Source organism: Dendrobates tinctorius, unplaced genomic scaffold (assembly GCF_039654945.1).
Source record: "Dendrobates tinctorius isolate UK_male_01 unplaced genomic scaffold, ASM3965494v1 ptg000166l, whole genome shotgun sequence".
NCBI lineage: Eukaryota > Metazoa > Chordata > Amphibia > Anura > Dendrobatidae > Dendrobates > Dendrobates tinctorius.
Window position 1 is genome coordinate 7802085 of NW_027361833.1, and position 19810 is coordinate 7821894.

At 42.7% G+C, this 19810-nt stretch overlaps 1 protein-coding gene across 9 annotated transcripts in view; it reads right to left on the reverse strand.

Moving 5' to 3' along the window:
• Positions 1-19810, reverse strand: part of DMD (dystrophin) — a 3834938-nt gene that overhangs the window by 197072 nt on the left and 3618056 nt on the right. For all 9 annotated transcript variants that reach the window (XM_073550686.1, XM_073550687.1, XM_073550688.1 and 6 more), the window contains one exon: positions 4403-4464. In XM_073550686.1, coding sequence (XP_073406787.1) covers positions 4403-4464 — 62 coding nt within the window. The remainder of the gene's footprint in view (positions 1-4402; positions 4465-19810) is intronic.

Here is a 19810-nt window from a genome sequence, read left to right on the forward strand (position 1 = left end):
TCTCAGATACTGGCCGCCATTACACCCACAGCCGCTCCACAGGCTGCTGTTAGTGAGGAGATCCTTCTCCTCACGGGACCTTCCAAACTGGACCAATCAGGTCCCAGCATTCACTCCATGTGACCTAACCTGGCCACATTATATGGTCCATAGCCACGCCCACCGGGTCACATGACTATGACCTCACCACAGGTCCTTCACACAGACATATATACTTTACAATAGCATTCATAAACATACATATGTCTCTATCTCAAGGTCACCCACCTTGAGATACATAATGGCTCTTCAACCACTCACACTCTTGGGACATCCACACAGCGCCCCCTCGTGGACACAGTGGTCATTACACCACAATATATATATATATATATATATATATATATATATATATATATATATATATATATATATATATATACACATACACACACACACACACTCTATGTGTGCGTCACTGACATTTGTGTATATATATATATATTCATTCTTTACTTAGTCATGTAGCGGTCTTTGCATATGTATACATATATATTCATTTTTGATACCATGGTGATGTTTATGATTTAGGGGCACTTGTTCAGCATACCATTGCACTGCATGGTTGGCTATATGAGCCACCTGATAATGAGTGAATCAGCTGCCTGATGTTTACATTAACTCTTTCTATCACCATTGGTTTGACATAGGTTATTTTTTGCTCTGTCCTGCTATTATGTTCTGCTCATAGTCTGTGGCCATCAGTCTTGTGGATCATGTGTATCCATACATACTAATTGATATGATATATTTTATTGTACATTTTACTATTTATGTAATTTATGAACTTTTGTATTAATAAATACTTATTTTTCATTGTATATGGTAAACTCATTTTTTCTCCGTATTTTTGATATGTATCTCTGAGTTTATATACATGAAATTTTCTTGACTTTGTGCTGGTACTTCTTATGTTCTACATAGACGTATATTGCAAAAGAGACTTCCAATTCACATACAGTGCGAGCCGGATAGTCTGAAGAACAGTGACATCACTTGGAAAAGGAGCAAAACAGCATTGGTTTCTTGTATATTAACATACTGACAATACACTACATGCACAGATTAAAGGGAACCTGTCAGCAGGATTGTGCACAGTAACCTACAGACAGTGAAAGGTCGGCACCATTAAAATGATTCCTTCGTTGATGAAATCCGCCTTGTGGTTGTTGTTTAATCTTTATTTCAGTTTTGAGTTAATGATGTACCCATGCTCAGGGGTGGCCTGTTGGGGTCTTCATGTGGTGCTCTGATTACGTATTCATACTGATGGCTTCCGACAGGTCACTGATCCCTCACTGACCTGCCTCCTAGTTTGCATAATGAATGTACATAGTGAAGAAAATAAAAACCCCTCCTGCACTCAGGTGACGGCCTGGCACCTGCGCTGCAGCATACTCGCATTTCTCGCAGCTTTTCCTGTGGTGTATAACACAAAAAATTAAAAATGGCGCCCGCCGCGCCTGTGTAGTAGCAGCTATCGGTGTATATACGTATTCATACTGATGGCGCAGACGGCGACAACCCTGGCACACGGTGCAAACACGTTTCATGCAGCGGTGCTCCAGGTGCGCCGAACGTCTGTGGAGAAAATCCAATCTACACGAAGATTTCATCCATTTTAAGTTTATGCTTAGAACATACAACACTGCCCTTCACCTCTCCAAACAAACCTATTTCAACACCCTCATCATCTCACTGTCCAATAACCCGAAACGTCTCTTTGACACTTTTCATTCTCTACTCAATCCAAGAGTACAGGCCCCAACCACGGAGCTCCGAGCTGACGATCTGGCCAATTACTTCAAAGAAAAAATTGACCAGATCCGACAGGAAATTATCTCCAAATCCCCTCATACCATGCACTGTCCTCCCTCCCCCACTGCATCTAACTCACTCTCTGATTTTGAACCAGTCACAGAAGAAGAAGTAAGCAGGCTCCTTGCATCTTCTCGCCCAACTACTTGCACCAGTGACCCATTTCCGTCACATCTCCTCCAGTCCCTTTCCCCTGCTGTCACCCCTCACCTAACTAAAATATTTAACCTCTCTCTCTCTTCTGGTATTTTTCCCTCCTCATTTAAGCATGCCATCATACATCCACTACTTAAAAAACCATCCCTCGACCAAAACTGTGCCGCTAACTATAGACCTGTCTCTAATCTTCCCTTCATCTCTAAACTCCTGGAACGCCTGGTCCACTCCCGTCTTATCCGCTATCTCTCAGAAAACTCTGTTCTCGACCCTCTCCAATCCGGTTTCCGCTCTTTACACTCCACTGAAACTGCTCTCACTAAAGTCTCTAATGATCTGCTAACAGCTAAATCAAATGGTCATTACTCCATGCTAATTCTCTTGGATCTCTCTGCAGCATTCGACACTGTGGATCATCAGCTCCTCCTCACTATGCTCCATTCCATTGGCCTCAAGGACACCGTTCTCTCCTGGTTCTCCTCCTATCTCTCCGACCGCTCCTTTACTGTTTCTTTTGCCGGTTCCTCCTCCTCTCACCTTCCCCTTACTGTTGGGTTTCCTCAAGGATCGGTTCTAGGCCCCCTCCTCTTCTCCTTGTACACTGCCCCCATTGGTCAAACAATCAGTAGATTTGGTTTCCAGTACCATCTCTATGCTGATGACACCCAATTATACGCTTCTTCTCCTGACATCACGCCAGCCTTTCTAGAAAACACTGGCGATTGTCTAAACGCTGTGTCTAATATCATGTCCTCACTATATCTGAAACTGAACCTGTCAAAGACTGAACTCCTTGTGTTTCCTCCCGCTACTAATGTACCTACACCCGACATTGCCATTTCCGTCTGTGGTTCCACTATTACTCCCCAGCAACATGCCCGTTGTCTTGGGGTCATACTTGATTCCGAGCTTTCCTTTGCCCCCCACATTCGATCACTGGCTCGCTCTTGTCATCTGCACCTCAAAAACATTTCTAGAATTCGACCTTTTCTTACTTTTGACTCTGCAAAAACTCTTACTGTTTCTCTTATTCATTCTCGTCTCGACTATTGTAACTCTCTTCTAATCGGTCTCCCTCTTACAAAACTCTCCCCTCTCCAATCTGTCTTGAATGCTGCAGCCAGGATCATATTCCTCACCAATCGTTACACCGATGCCTCTACCTTGTGCCAGTCATTACACTGGCTACCCATCCACTCCAGAATTCAGTATAAACTTATTACCCTCACCCACAAAGCCCTCCATGGCTCAGCACCACCCTACATCTCCTCCCTTGTTTCAGTATACCACCCTACCCGCGCCCTCCGTTCTGCTGATGACCTGAGGTTAGTATCCTCAATAGTCAGAACCTCCCACTCCCGTCTCCAAGACTTTACACGTGCCGCGCCAATTCTTTGGAATGCACTTCCCAGGTCAATACGATTAGTCCCCAATCCCCACAATTTTAAGCGTGTCCTGAAAACGCATTTATTCAGACTGGCCTATCGCCTCAACACATTAACCTAACCTATCCCTGTGTGGCAGAGCCAAAAGTTTTACCATAACCAGGTTCCCAGCATCATGTTCCCACATGCTTTATGCATCCATTAGCCCTCTGTGTCTGTACTGTTACACACTTAACATTATGGCTGGTCCATACAATCAGGGCAACTGTTACCACCCACCTTTCGTGTCTACCTCTTTCCTCATAGACTGTAAGCTTGCGAGCAGGGCCCTCACTCCTCTTGGTATTTGTTATAATCTACTGTATGTGATTATTGTTATGCTGTAATGTCTATTGTCTGTACAAATCCCCTCTGAAATGTAAAGTGCTGCGGAATATGTCGGCGCTATAAAAATAAAATTTATTATTATTATTATATTATATAGCTGTGATCCGATAGCTGCTATTGCGCAGGCGCTGCCATCTTGCTAGAGAAGAAAAAAAAAAATGTCCTCCTCCATGATGGCGCCACCCACACAGTAGCAGCTCTCTGTGATCGCTGAAAACTGCTACTGCCCTGAGGCACAAGCATATCATTAACACAAAACTGAAAATAAAGATGAACCACAACCTGATGACAGGTTCCCGTTAAAGAGAAAAAAAAAACACTTATGGGAGGGCTTCCCATCAGAGTTATTAAGCAATTAGATCTTCACAGACCCCCTAGAATGAAAGGGCGGTGTTACAGTGACTGGGATAAGTAATGGTTGTTTTTACACAAGGCAGGTCAAGGTGGAAATAATATCTAATGGAAGCTGCAATTTATTGATTCAACCCCTTTGTTCTAGGGATTACAGTGTTATTAAGTTTTTATTAACGAGAGGTTAGGTTTTACATTTAAAAAGAAAAAAAAAGAAAATAATAGGTGGAGCTCCACTTAGATTTTTTATTTAATCTTATCCTTACCTAAAGACTGGTAGAGCTCTGTCATTTTGGGATGATCCCAGCAGGTTGTTTGAGTATCATGACTGAAAGAGAAGAAAAATATATATATAAATGTTATCCAGTTGCCTCAAACCATTTGTTAAACAAGAATATCATTCTAGTTCTACAGTTTCCAGACAATAATGGAATCTCTAGAAGCATGCAAGCCACATTACGGAAGGCTTCCAGAGAAAATATTGTGCACACCAAGGAACCAGAGGCAGCACAACTACAGTACCAATATAAAACTCCTCCAGACGAAAATCCAGGTGAAAAATAGAACTTTATTCCAGTGTGATTAAAAAATGAATGACATCTTTAGTTTCATCCAGCAATGTAATCTAAATTTCCAAATTCCTACGCACTTCTGACTTTAAACCAATCCTTAATCATGGATGATGGCGACTCCATGATTCAGTACTGGTTTACAGTCAGGAACACTTAGATATTTGATATCAATTTCCTAAGGGAGTACTAGTAGTTGATAATTCTATGAGCCAAGTCATTAAAGCTTTTTCACCAGTATACTAGTGTAAAAAGCTTTGAAAAGTTGCATAATTTGGGCACAACAGGAGACTGCACTAAAACGACACGACAAAGTGGGCGTGGTGACCACCACTCGTCAAATTCATGACAAGCAGCGGAATTCGCTATGCCACAAATCTTACTCTAGCAGGGAATGCAGTAGGATTTGTGGCGAGGTATCACACCATTCGTCCATATGTCTCTTCATGAATCAGGATCGTCTGACTTCAATACATCTCCTCAACACCAGTCTTGCTGTATCAGACACTGTGTTCTAATGTATGAAGCAATTGACCTCTGGCTATGGTCACGCCAGTCTTAATGAGGGGCTCGCTGGAGAAGTCATTAAGATGCCCACACCACTTGATGAATTTGGAACATCTTCTCAGTGACGGGAGCCTCTGTTTCTCCCAGGGCTGTGGAGTCAGTGAGCCAAACCCTTGACTCAGAATCCACAATCTCCCTGTCTTCCGACTCCAACTACACAGAACTGCCTCACTACTGAGCATGTGCATAAAGTGCAGCACAGATTCATCTCTACTAAAAGCCAGGATCCTTATATCAGGAACAGAACAGACATTTACAGGACATTTCATAACTTTCCCAAATTCTTATGAAACCATTTACAGCACATCCTGCATTGTACTACTGTACTCAACGTATTATATATTTTAGGAGTTGGTCCATTTCATATCGACTCCACCAAAATGGACACTGACTCAGACTCCACAGCCCTGGTTGCTCCTCAACACAAATTACACTCCAATTATTGACTGGAATAGTATTTCTTGCATAAGAAAAGCCAGCACTTTTCCTGAAATTGACAGGTGGGTAAAGCTACATCTCGTCACGACTCCATCCCAATTCCAGCCATTTTGGCAATTCTGCTTCAAACTGACATAAAAACTGCAGAAGTCAAGTCGCCACAATTTTGTGCAACTCCCCATTGAGAAATTGTAAATTTTTGCACAAAGTGTTTTTGCGAGAATTGCCACCTATGTGTTCGTTTTCTTATGATAAATTTTAAAAGTTAGCTATTAAAATAACAAGTTATCTTCTACCATTAGGAGAGGGAATAACTTACTAATTGCTGGGGGTCTGACCACTGGGAACCCCAGCGATTCCAAGAACGGGCACTGGAGACATATCTTGAATGGTGAGGAGAAGAGCAGTCTCAACCTATGAAGCCACTATTTCCAGCTGAGCCATGCATTAAAAGGTCTCTGGCAGTCCCATAGACAATGTATGGAGCCGAGGATGACCATGGGCACCTCCACTCCATTCAAAATGACTAGTTATTTTATCAATAACTCTATAAGCAAAGCACGCATAAATAAAAACTTTTAGACCCGAGTTCCAGTACAAAGTAGTATTTATATATGGCCACCTCACCTCCTCTCATTGGAAGAGTTACTGATGTCTGAGAACAGACATGGGTAACAGCACATTTAGTGGGATCTCGACCACAAAGAGGAAGTACACAAGGACTATATGGTGGCAAATGTTATAAAGCCATACATATTCCATGTGCCACTACGTGGTGTCTTCTTACCTTTTTTGCTAATAATTACTAAAATATGAGGACATGTATATTGCATGGGCTTATAGATTTATTAGATCAGTAACAGAACGGTGTATAAGAGGCTTAAAAAAAAAGCTAAGACAATAAAGAAATGGTGACTAATAGCGCAAACAACAAAGTATCTCACCAGAACCTCGCACATTAATCCATAGAGTAACGTGACAAGTAATGGCTGCCATGGCACATATAGACGATCAGTATGATTTTGATGACTCCGCTTGATAATGCATTGACTTTCCACAGTAGCCGAGCTGACGTTTTATTACAACTTAATCGTTTATTTTGTCTCTCCGTATGAGCCAATTACATTGATAGGTTGTTTTCCGGCCCTAAGTATCTCCATTTATCACTCGGAGCTAGGCTGTGTTTTGGTAAGGTTTTAGAATGGTTATTACCTTTGAAAAATGACTCAATGTGTGGATAAGTACAACAGGCATGATATATAGGAACTCCAAGCAGCTTTTATTAAAGAACACATTAAAGATAACACAAAAGTTTGGAAGGGATTGAAAAACTTTCTCCTGTAGTGAACGATCCAGCATTGGTTGAGTGATGTTCCATAGACCTGTTTTACTCCAAATGCTCATGCTATGTTTCCTCCCACATCTGCTCGATTTCTAGAAGATGAAAGTGTTGGCGTGCAGCTTGTTTTCCGCTGATAAATCCTCGGGGCAGCGGCAGGGAAATGGGACTTTTGGTCCCCCTGCACTATCACCATCAGATCGCCCCCGTATGTGAAGGGAGGAATCTGATAGGGATTTATTAAGGAATTGACGGATACGATTTTGTTTCCGGATCTGAAACGTGAACTTACAAAGCCAAGACATGTTGCAACAAAAGTGGCTTATGTACACAAATGCAATCGCTCTGCCTGTGCGTTCATGAAATGCCACAGCTAACAGAATGCAACAATTCAGCCGGATAGATGGGAAGGAATCATGTACTGAATGCTTCAAACCAGCTGCTGTGTGAGATCATGTCAATGCAGAAGGCAATTAACACAGCTCTCATAATTACTGACATGTCCATGAGTAATTAATCACCCCTGACGTACTCCTGCCCAACACTTAAGGAACTTTCACACGGCCAGTGACCGCCTGAATGGTCATTCATTACTGGTCATTGCCCAGTGATTCAGCCACAAAATGCTCGTTTGCTGTTGATCGCATGTTTTATGTTGACATTTTGTGTGTTGGCAGCACTCGTGTAAACAGGATGTTAAGGCCGACAAATATGTAAAATGCGCAACAGGAGAAGAATACTTCTGCATATTAACCCCCTTCACAATGTGCGGAAATAGAAGACTTAGTATGCCATCGATAAGCACGACTGATTTCACATTAGCGCTTTTTTACACAACGTATCGTGCGCATCCATGAGCCTGCGTACCTATGTTTAACATGGCGTACGCATGGTCTTGCATGCGATTGTCTGCGTTTTCGTGTGCATGCGTTTTTCCAGGTGTGCGTCTAGACGTGTCGGACGCAACATGTTGCATTTTTGGGTCCGCCCAAAGGCGTAAAAAAACCGCATGCGCATGGAATGCGACAAAATAACTCATTAGTCTATGGGAACACAGGCGTGCGCACAGACATGCGTTCGTCTGCGTCTTCATGCGCATGCGTTTTTTGCATAAACATGTCTAGACACTGGTTTAAACCACCCCCTACACAAAGAAACATTGTTTGATGTCCCATTGGAGGAGTCTGTTTCAAGGATTTTCCTCCTGTGAAATGTGACACCTAGAGAACACATGCACATGAAAAACTTGCGCACGATGCGCTGCGCACAAAGACGCAAATGTGAAACTAGCCTAAGACAGCATTCGCATGCAGCGGTCATGCTATGGCTTTTAACAGCAACAGCCCTGTACCACTGTAGTCTTTTCCCTATTTCCCTGCACAATCATTTAATCTTGCAGGGAAATATCTGTATAGCCTGATAAGCCGGGCGGCCATTATGCTCAGCTGTGTGGTCCTGCAAGTAGAAAAGATGTAATTAATACAGGGAAACAGTGAAATGATGGAAGTGACACAGGTGCGGTTAAAAGCCAAAGAATGACCGTTGTGTGTGAACAAAGCTTAAGGGTCCATTTCTTCTGCAACATTATCATGAATGAGTGATCCTAGGAATACTAGTTTCATGATAATCGATAATCTTGCAGTATAAACAAGCTGCCGACCACCTTATAAGGCCTCTTTCACACATCAGTTTTTTGCCATCAGTCACAATCCGTCACAGTGTGAAAAAAATCGGATCCAGTGAAGAATGCAAAAAACTGATGCACCGAATCCGTTTTTTTGACGGATCCGTCAAAGCTGGAGCTATAGGAATTTAAAGGGAGAGAGAGAGAGAGAGAGAGAGAGAGAGAGAGAGAGAGAGAGAGAGAGAGAGAGAGAGAGAGAGAGAGAGAGAGAGATTTTGCTGCCAGAATGGAAAAAGCAGCCGTAGGGGTTAAAATAAAGAAAGAGACAATCTTCCGGGCATGCTCAGTTTTAAAAGACGGAATCAGTCACTGGATTCCGTTTTTTTGATGGACAGCGACGGATCCAGCACCCATAGGCTAACATTATAGCCAACGAAGGATGACGCTGGATCCGTTGCTGTCCGACTTTCCGACGTACACAAAAAAAATGTTACTTTGTCCATTGTCTCCGGCTGACGTTCAACGGATGAAACGTGTGGCCATCCATCACAATTCGTCGCTAATACAAGTCTATGAGAAAAAAAAAAAAGAATCCAGCACAATCATTTGATGGATCTGTTTTTTTGACAAAACGACGGATTGTGACTGATGGCAAAAAACTGATGTGTGAAAGAGGCCTAAGCTAGCTAAACTCTCATATAGTACATCAAGTGACATGATTGTTTGTGCAGCAAAAAAGATCATTCTCGGCAGCACATCTTCCTGTGTAAACAGGACTTACACTGCCGATAATAACGGAAGTCTATGTCACTGAATATCCAGTGCTCATCATTAACACAGTCTACCTGAGTAAATGGGATATTAGACTACAGCAGATTGGTGGTCATTCAATGCTGCAAGTTGGGTGGCTTAGACCCACCTTTAGGTCAAGTTCCCATGATTATTTGTTTTTTGATGTCGCAGATTTTCTGCACCTAATAGGTAAATTAAAGGGAATCCGCCCGTTCACCCATGCCCTCCAACCCAGTATTCACCTATGTATGAGTAAATTCCCTGCCTAACCAGTCTTATTCAGTGAAAACGAGGTATAAAAAGAGCATTTACTTTATAATGCCCTTGTTTGCTATGCTAATGAGTGCTTTGACTAGTCCATGGGGCGCTAAGTTTCCCCAGGCTAGTCATCCCTACTTCCATGTCATCATGTCCCTGTGTCATTGCCAGTTGCAAATCTCATGCATGTGCGCAGCGTCACTGGCACACTGCGCATGACCAGAAGCCATCTTCTGAAGATCTGGTCATGCAAAGTGCACCTCTGACACTGGGGAGTGTACACCCAGCTTCAGAGACTCCGTGACGTTGCAGAAATTGATTGAAATTTAACTTCTCTCCCAGATTACTTTTGAAGAACATTTGTTTAAAAAGGAACTACATATAAAGCACGGCAATTCCCTAAAATGCATTTTGCCTGCATCACGTTTGCTTGTAGTAACCAGGGCTGTGGAGTCGGTGCCAATTTTGGTGGAGTCGGAGTTGGCGTCGGTGTCATGGGAATTGAGGAGTCAGAGTCGGAGGTTTGGCTTACCGACTCCACAGCCCTGGTATGAGGGAGTCGGTGTCATGGAATTGAGGAGTCGGAGTTTGAGTCGGAGGTTTGGCTTACCGACTTCACAGCCCTGGTGGTAACCATAAGGAGGAGTAGTAGAATAAAGAAACTGTTTATTAGCTGCTGTATCCTGCTAACATACATTATGTAAGTTTTATAGGATGGGGATGAAAAGCAAAAAAAAAAAAAAAAAAAATATTTCCAACTTTTCTAGTTAGACTTGAAAATAGATATTTCGGTCACAGAAAGCATGACATCGGTGGCTGGGGGGTGCCACTGATAATTAAAAAGAATAAATTAGAAAGCCACTTTACCGATGTGGCCATATAATTAGAATTACCCTACTGTGATGGAAATAACTCCTAAGATATTGGCGGATTCATAGAGAGGTGGTGTGCCTCAGGATAGATACGTCACCTGCTACACTGGGAAGAGGCTGACGCTATGTGTCTATAGTGCAAGTCTAGATTAATCCACTACTTTCTTTATACCAAACAGAAGGCTAAACGAAGGGAGGCTCAAGCCATCTTTACATGACAGCACATGCAGTTTTCACGACTAGAAATAGAATTGAATTCATTATTATTAAACGTATAAACAGTTCTCGCATAATTCTCAATTCTTTTTAGTAGAGATTGCAAAAGATTAAACCATACACCCATTCTAGTTAGTCTGAGAGGGTAAAAACAGAATGAAAAGATCACATTTTGTAGTAAATTAAATTTTAATTTTTTTTTTAATCCCTTTTATTTATTTTAAAAGCGCTTGAGTAACATACATTAGATGGCCGGGAGGAAGTGGTGCATGGAATGAAATGGCATTTCAATAAGCGCCAGCATAGTAATATTACTATATCACTGCCATTTTAGGTTGTGATCACAAGTGCCATCGTAATCCCCCTGCCTGTGGGGCATAATGCACTATGTTCGTCATTTACCTACCAGTGGTGCAGCAGAGGACAGAGCCAAGAAAGGGACATTTTACAGAAAAAGTATAAGGGCAGATTGCTTTCCTGCTGCTTATTCCTACAGCACTTCATTCTTCGCTTGCCAGATGATCCCTCACTGCAGGGTTCCCCAACTCCAGTCCTCAAGGCCCACCAACAGATCATGTTTTCAGGATTTCCTTTGTATTGCACAGGTGAAGCAATTATCATCTGAGCAATACTAAAGCCCCCTTCACACAGAGAGATCGCTAGCAATATCGCTAAAGCGTCACCGATTTTGTGACGCAACAGCGATATTGCTAGCGATCTCGCTACATGTGACACTTACAGTGGGGCAAAAAAGTATTTAGTCAGTCAGCAATAGTGCAAGTTCCACCACTTAAAAAGATGAGAGGCGTCTGTAATTTACATCATAGGTAGACCTCAACTATGGGAGACAAACTGAGAAAAAAAAATCCAGAAAATCACGTTGTCTGTTTTTTTTCATTTTATTTGCATATTATGGTGGAAAATAAGTATTTGGTCAGAAACAAAATTTCATCTCAATACTTTGTGATATATCCTTTGTTGGCAATGACAGAGGTCAAACGTTTTCTGTAAGTCTTCACAAGGTTGCCACACACTGTTGCTGGTATGTTGGCCCATTCCTCCATGCAGATCTCCTCTAGAGCAGTGATGTTTTTGGCTTTTCGCATGGCAACACGGACTTTCAACTCCCTCCAAAGGTTTTCTATAGGGTTGAGATCTGGAGACTGGCTAGGCCACTCCAGGACCTTGAAATGCTTCTTACGAAGCCACTCCTTCGTTGCCCTGGCGGTGTGCTTTGGATCATTGTCATGTTGAAAGACCCAGCCACGTTTCATCTTCAATGCCCTTGCTGATGGAAGGAGGTTTGCACTCAAAATCTCACGATACATGGCCCCATTCATTCTTTCATGTACCCGGATCAGTCGTCCTGGCCCCTTTGCAGAGAAACAGCCCCAAAGCATGATGTTTCCACCACCATGCTTTACAGTAGGTATGGTGTTTGATGGATGCAACTCAGTATTCTTTTTCCTCCAAACACGACAAGTTGTGTTTCTACCAAACAGTTCCAGTTTGGTTTCATCAGACCATAGGACATTCTCCCAAAACTCCTCTGGATCATCCAAATGCTCTCTAGCAAACTTCAGACGGGCCCGGACATGTACAGGCTTAAGCAGTGGGACACGTCTGGCACTGCAGGATCTGAGTCCATGGTGGCGTAGTGTGTTACTTATGGTAGGCCTTGTTACATTGGTCCCAGCTCTCTGCAGTTCATTCACTAGGTCCCCCCGCGTGGTTCTGGGATTTTTGCTCATCGTTCTTGTGATCATTCTGACCCCACGGGGTGGGATTTTGCGTGGAGCACCAGATCGAGGGAGATTATCAGTGGTCTTGTATGTCTTCCATTTTCTAATTATTGCTCCCACAGTTGATTTCTTCACTCCAAGCTGGTTGGCTATTGCAGATTCAGTCTTCCCAGCCTGGTGCAGGGCTACAATTTTGTTTCTGGTGTCCTTTGACAGCTCTTTGGTCTTCACCATAGTGGAGTTTTGTAGTGTGACTGTTTGATGTTGTGGACAGGTGTCTTTTTATACTGATAACAAGTTTAAACAGGTGCCATTACTACAGGTAATGAGTGGAGGAAAGAGGAGACTCTTAAAGAAGAAGTTACAGGTCTGTGAGAGCCAGAAATCTTGATTGCTTGTTTCTGACCAAATACTTATTTTCCACCATAATATGCAAATAAAATGAAAAAAAACCAGACAATATGATTTTCTGGATTTTTTTTTCTCAGTTTGTCTCCCATAGTTGAGGTCTACCTATGATGTAAATTACAGACGCCTCTCATCTTTTTAAGTGGTGGAACTTGCACTATTGCTGACTGACTAAATACTTTTTTGCCCCACTGTACCTGCGACCGGCTCCCCCGCTGGCTATCGCTGATCACGCGAGATCGTCCTGGTCCATTTCTCGTCATCGGCATCCTTCGCCGACGAGCGACTCCATGGGCGTGGGCGGAAGACGTCACCCTCGCTGCGTCTGACAGGTAAGTGACGACCCCCGACCGCTGCTGCATCGCTAGTGAGATCTGCCTATTTGGCAGCTCACTAGCGACCATTTAGAGGTGCACCAGCGATCCTGACCAGTTCGTATCGTTGTCGGGATCGCTGGTGCATTGCTAAATGTAACGGGACCTTAAGGAAATCATGAAAACATGATCTGATGGTGGGTCTTGAAGACTGGAGTTGGGGAACCCTGCCTTACTGGTCTAACAATCAAAAATGGCTGTGTGAGCAATTAATGAAAACCATTAGTATTACAGTTGTGACCCCTGCAATTTTGTCAGATACTCAGTTTCTTCCTTAAAATGATTGCAATCACAAATTCTTTGGTATTATTATCTTCATTTAATTTGTCCTAAATGAAAAAACACAAAAGAGAATGAAGCAAAAAGCAAAACATTGATCATTTCACACAAAACTCCAAAAAAGGGCCAGACAAAAGTATTGGCACCCTCAGCCTAATACTTGGTTGCACAACCTTTAGCCAAAATAACTGCGACCAACCGCTTCCGGTAACCATCAATGAGTTTCTTACAATGCTCTGCTGGAATTTTAGACCATTCTTCTTTGGCAAACTGCTCCAGATCCCTGATATTAGAAGGGTGCCTTCTCCAAACTACCATTTTTAGATCTCTCCACAGGTGTTCTATGGGATTCAGGTCTGGACTCATTGCTGGCCACCTTAGAAGTCTCCAATGCTTTCTCTCAAACCTTTTTCTAGTGCTTTTTGAAGTGTGTTTTGGGTCATTGTCCTGCTGGAAGACCCATGACCTCTGAGGGAGACCCAGCTTTCTCACACTGGGCCCTATATTATGCTGCAAAATTTGTTGGTAGTCTTCAGACTTCATAATGCCATGCACACGGTCAAGCAGTCCAGTGCCAGAGGCAGCAAAGCAACCCAAAAACATCAGGGAACCTCCGCCATGTTTGACTGTAGGGACCGTGTTTTTTTCTTTGAATGCCTTTTTTCTCCTGTAAACTCTATGTTGATGCCTTTGCCCAAAAAGCTCTACTTTTGTCTCATCTGACCAGAGAACATTCTTCCAAAACGTTTTAGGCTTTTTCAGGTAAGTTTTGGCAAACTCCAGCCTGGCTTTTTTATGTCTTGGGGTAAGAAGTGGGGTCTTCCTGGGTCTCCTACCATACAGTCCCTTTTCATTCAGACGCCGACGGATAGTATGGGTTGACACTGTTGTACCCTCGGACTGGAGGGCAGCTTGAACTTGTTTGGATGTTAGTCGAGGTTCTTTAAACAACATCCGCACAATCTTGTGTTGAAATCTCTTGTCAATTTTTCTTTTCCGTCCACATCTAGGGAGGTTAGCCACAGTGCCATGGGCTTTAAACTTCTTGATGACACTGCGCACGGTAGACACAGGAACATTCAGGTCTTTGGAGACTGGAGATGGACTTGTAGCCTTGAGATTGCTCATGCTTCCTCACAATTTGGTTTCTCAAGTCCTCAGACAGTTCTTTAGTCTTCTTTCTTTTCTCCATGCTCAATGTGGTACACACAAGGACATAGGACAGAGGTTGAGTCAACTTTAATCCATGTCAACTGGCTGCAAGTGTGATTTAGTTATTGCCAACACCTGTTAGGTGCCACAGGTAAGTTACAGGTGCTGTTAATTACACAAATTAGAGAAGCATCACATGATTTTTCGAACAGTGCCAATACTTTTGTCCACCCTCTTTTTTATGTTTGGTGTGGAATTATATCCAATTTGGCTTTAGGACAATTCTTTTTGTGTTTTTTCATTTAAGACAAATTAAAGGAAGATAATAATACCAAAGAATTTGTGCTTGCAATCATTTTCAGGAAGAAACTGAGTATTATCTGACAAAATTGCAGGGGTGTCAATACTCTTGGCCACAACTGTATATACAGTCTAATAGGCAATAAGGAGATCCTATTATTTTTCTTCGAAAACAACATTGGTATTCTCACCCTCTGAGCCCCTGTGCAGTAGTACAGGTAAGGCACCAAGTATTGCCATCCTTGCACAGGGCATTGACACATATGTACATCATTACTATTTCAAGTAATGCCCCCAGGGTAAGCACATACATGGCTCCACCTTTACTATTGGGGAGAACGTAATCGAGCATTATTAACTCTGGTATCACGATTATTCTGGCATATGTTGTCCCCCTCTCCTTTTTTGGCACAAATAATTTTAGGCAAATGTAATACTGATCAGCTAAACCCTCCCCACACCCGTACAATAAAAACAAAAAAAATGTTTGCACTTTACCAGAGACTTTTCAAAAGGTTCTAGGAAATGGAGATGTCAATTTGGCAAGTCTAGAAATGTGCTAAATTTATGATTGCCATTTTTAGGTGCAAATTAATGGGCTACGGCAAGCCAGTTAAATGGAATCCGTCAGCAGGTTTTTGCTACCTCACCTGAGAGCAGTATGATGTAGGCAAAGTGAAGCTGAATCCAATGATGTATCAGTTCACTGATTGGAGCAGTTTTCATACAATCAGAGCTTTTAGATTTGGCAATAGAGCAGAGCTGAGGAAGCTGCTACACTAGGCTCTGAATATACAATGTCCATAGACAGTGAGCTGCCTATCACAGAAGGGGGCATGTCGGACTACCAGACACACACTGCTGTGACCCAGCAATAATAAGCCCCTGGTGCTAAAACAAAAATTAAAAGCCAACAAAACCACAGAGCTTGATAACAAAACTGTGTTTTAACCCTTCACTCATGCGGTGTTCAGATTACATAGGAAAAAGAGATGACGTAAGAGAAATGTGTCTATAATTGGCAGACAGTATTATGAATATGGGGCCTGCCATCTCCCCCCCCCCCCGACAGATAATGGAGGGAGAGAACCTGTTAAGTTTCCAAAGGCCAATCCATTTTTTGGGAGATAGAGCCCCTGCCAAACTGCTTTGTCAGCAGCTTATCATAGGGAACATAGGAGTACTTGGCTGTGCAATCATGTATGGGCTGGTTGGGGTAATAACTATTAGCTAAACCATTGTTTGACAGACAGCCATCTAAGGTGTATAAGGGCCGTTTTTTTTCAGTCTTACTAAAGCTGCAATTATACTACAAGATAATCGTAAGAGAGTATTGTTAACGCTTGTTTCACGATTATCTTGATGCGCAGACAGCATGCTGATCAATGCAGAGCAAAAGATCATGTTGCATCGCGCTTTATAAATAGGACTTGCAATGCAAGAAATAAGGCAGGACCTGCACAGGGCACATATTTTGCTTTGGTCTGCCTGTGTAAACAGGTATTTAAATGACCACAGATCAGTAATAGTTTACCGGTCATCAGTCGAACTGTACCATCTTTCGGCCCATGTAAATGGCCCTTTATAGACATTGTTGGCAGATGTGGGTCATTGTGATATGTTGTGGTACATTGCCGGACCACAACTGCACAAAGAACTCATACATGTTGTTTTGTCCCAGTCAATATCTATTAGGGCCCCGTCACACATAGAGATCTCGCTAGCGAGATCGCTGCTGAGTCACAAGTTTTGTGACACAACAGCGATCGCACCAGCGAGATCACTGTGTGTGACAGCGATCAGCTATCGGCCCCCCTGCCGGTATCGCTGATCGCTGTAGGAAACCGCTGGACATTTCTTTGATCGCTGGTCTCCCGCTGGCCAGCACGCATCGCTGCGTGTGACAGGCGGGAGACCAGCGATCAGCTGGCAACTAAGGTACACATCGGGTATCTAAGTGACGCACGTCCCTTAGAAACCCGATGCGTGCCTTAGTTACCAGCTCCCTGCATCAGCGCGCTGGTAACTAGAGTACACAGCGACGCCGCACGCTCTGCGTCTCTGGTGCTGATCGCTGGTGAAGCTGTCTGTCTGACAGCTCACCAGCGATCATGTAGCGACTCACCAGCGATCCTGACACGTTGATATCGTTGTCGGGATCGCTGGTGAGTCGCTATATGTGACGGGGCCCTTAGTTATAGAACTGTTTCTAGAGCAAATAGCTATTGTTCTTGAACATCGTGTTTTACTAACAATTAAATTACAATGTCAAACAAAAAATAGAAAGGAAAAATCTTAAAATCATTCATGCCTGTGTTCACACTTAGTAATACTTAAGCTGAGAGTCATTGGGCAAGTGCGGGATCTGCTGAGAGATTGCGGTGACGTAGGGAGCAGTGACGGGAAGGAATTATAATGCGATGGACGTGGAGAATTTGAAAAAGGCGTTTGCCTGACCCTGACTGAAGAGCTAGAGATCCCACCCCTATGACTGAAGCAGACGTTATGTCGGGCAATCAAAATATAAAAAGTGATTTTTGCGATAAATACTGAGACGTTGTGCTTGAGATAAACATATTAGTGATGCAATGTACATCACTAACAAGACATTGGGGTAGTTTAATAACACATCCATTCTTAATGGAAGCTCATCACAGGGTTGCCCATTGCTGCGGCCATTACCACTCACTATATGGGCTCATACTCACTTGCAAGAGACTCGAATGATTCTTGTGTGAATCTCTCGCATGAAAACCAGGTACTGCTGCCGGCTATCAGAGCGGAGCGTGCGGCTAGATGTACTTCTATGCCGCCGCACGCTCCGGTCCAAGTGCCGGCGGCAGTGCCAGGTTTTCATGCAAGAGACTCGCACAAGAATCGTGCGAGTCTCTCGCAAGCGAGTATGAGCCCTAAACGTTGGCTTACACGATCATTTAACACGGCAAAGTGCCATGCAATGTTTTACCAGCATTAGTCTATGGGGCCTTCTCATACCAATTCGGCATGAGAAAACAATCGCACAAAGATATTGAAATCAATGAGTTGTGCATGTCATATAAGACTTTTTAAAGCCATTCTTCACTGTAACTGATGAGGAGCGTGTGTCTGTTCTTCAGTTTGGCCGTGAACAAGGTCTGTTGACCGAAACATTGGCCTTTCTTCTGTACAGATTTGTTGCTGCATCATCGAATAAGCACTATCACTTGTTGGATATGTGTGCTGTGGTATTGTACTGTAATTGTAATTGATGAGGGTCTTAGAGAACTTAGCAACCTATAAATCCATAACTTTAGGTTAGCACGACCATCTAATTGTGCTTTTGTCCACCATTTTTACTTGTGCACAGACAAAGATCCACAAGTGCAAATAAGTGGGTGAAGGAGTACGTTTAAAAGAATATCATCTAAATTAGAGTCTGTGTCAATCAACAAATTATAATACAGAAACAAAATAATACATTAACTATCTAGGCGGGGGCTACACAGTGACTTTGGTTGCGACACAGGTCACGTGGCTAAAGATCGCTCAGTGTCACTCCTACATTGCAGCATAACTCAAGCGAGTGGGATGGCATCGCAACCACAATTCATTATGAGCAAGTTGCAAAAACTCCAAATGGTTCCAACTAATTGCGACTTGCTTGTCACAGTTGTGGTAACCTGGTGGAGGGGGGGGGATCGCAACACCATCCCACTCTCTTGTATTATGCTGTAATGTATCAGCGACACAGTGCAACATTTGGCTGTGTGACCTGTGTCATGGCCAAAGTCTCCATGTAGCCCAGCTTTATGTGCAACATTCACAAGATTTTCACGCAGCTGTCTTGCCAAACATACAAGCACCATGACTGAATTCGCAGGGGACTTGGAAGACAGGGAACTTGGCTTGAATATAAACAAAGGCCAATATTAATATAAAAGTAACTTTTCAATTACAAATACATGACAAAAACCATGTTTTCATACGTAGGATCTCAACAAATCAGTTTTCTGGTGTACATCTGCTCCAACATTTACAGAGGGCAATATTGTTGAAGAGCCAGCTTGACCAATCCAAGTGTAAATTTCATTTAGCGTGCAGACAATAAAAAGATCTATGTAAGTTAATAGAAAATGACCTAAAAAGTTATTCAAACTAATCGCATGGAATAAATAGCAGGGCTGTGGAGTTGGAGTCCGGAGCTCATTTTGGTGGAGTCGGAATAAAATGGACCGACTCCGACTCCTAAAATATATAATAAATTGGGTACAGTGGTTCAATGCAGAATGTGCTGAATATTTTTTCATAGGAATTTGGGAAAGTTATGAAATGTCCTATAAATGACTGTTCTATTCCTGATCTAAGGCTACATTCACACACAGCGTTTTTCCTGCGTTTTTCAGTTGCAAAAGCAGATCAGCTTTTTAAAAAATGGCATCACCTGAAAGGTTTTTGAGCTCATAGCTAATGTTTTCAATAGCAAAAGCAGATTAGAAATCTGCTCTATATATCCATTTATCCATATCTGTCTATCCATATCATATCTGTACCAAAAAGAATGAAAGCCGGATAGCACAAAGACTAACACTCCTTTTTTTTAGCACCAGTCAGGTACACCTCATAGCTGCCCAAAAGGACGCCCAGGACAGGCATTCCTCATCTTCAGCAACACATCAACATCAATTGATAGTTGGAATAAATAGACTGCATTCACCACATCATCTTCTTAAGGTGCAGGCTTTATTTTCAAGTGTAGGGGTGTGTA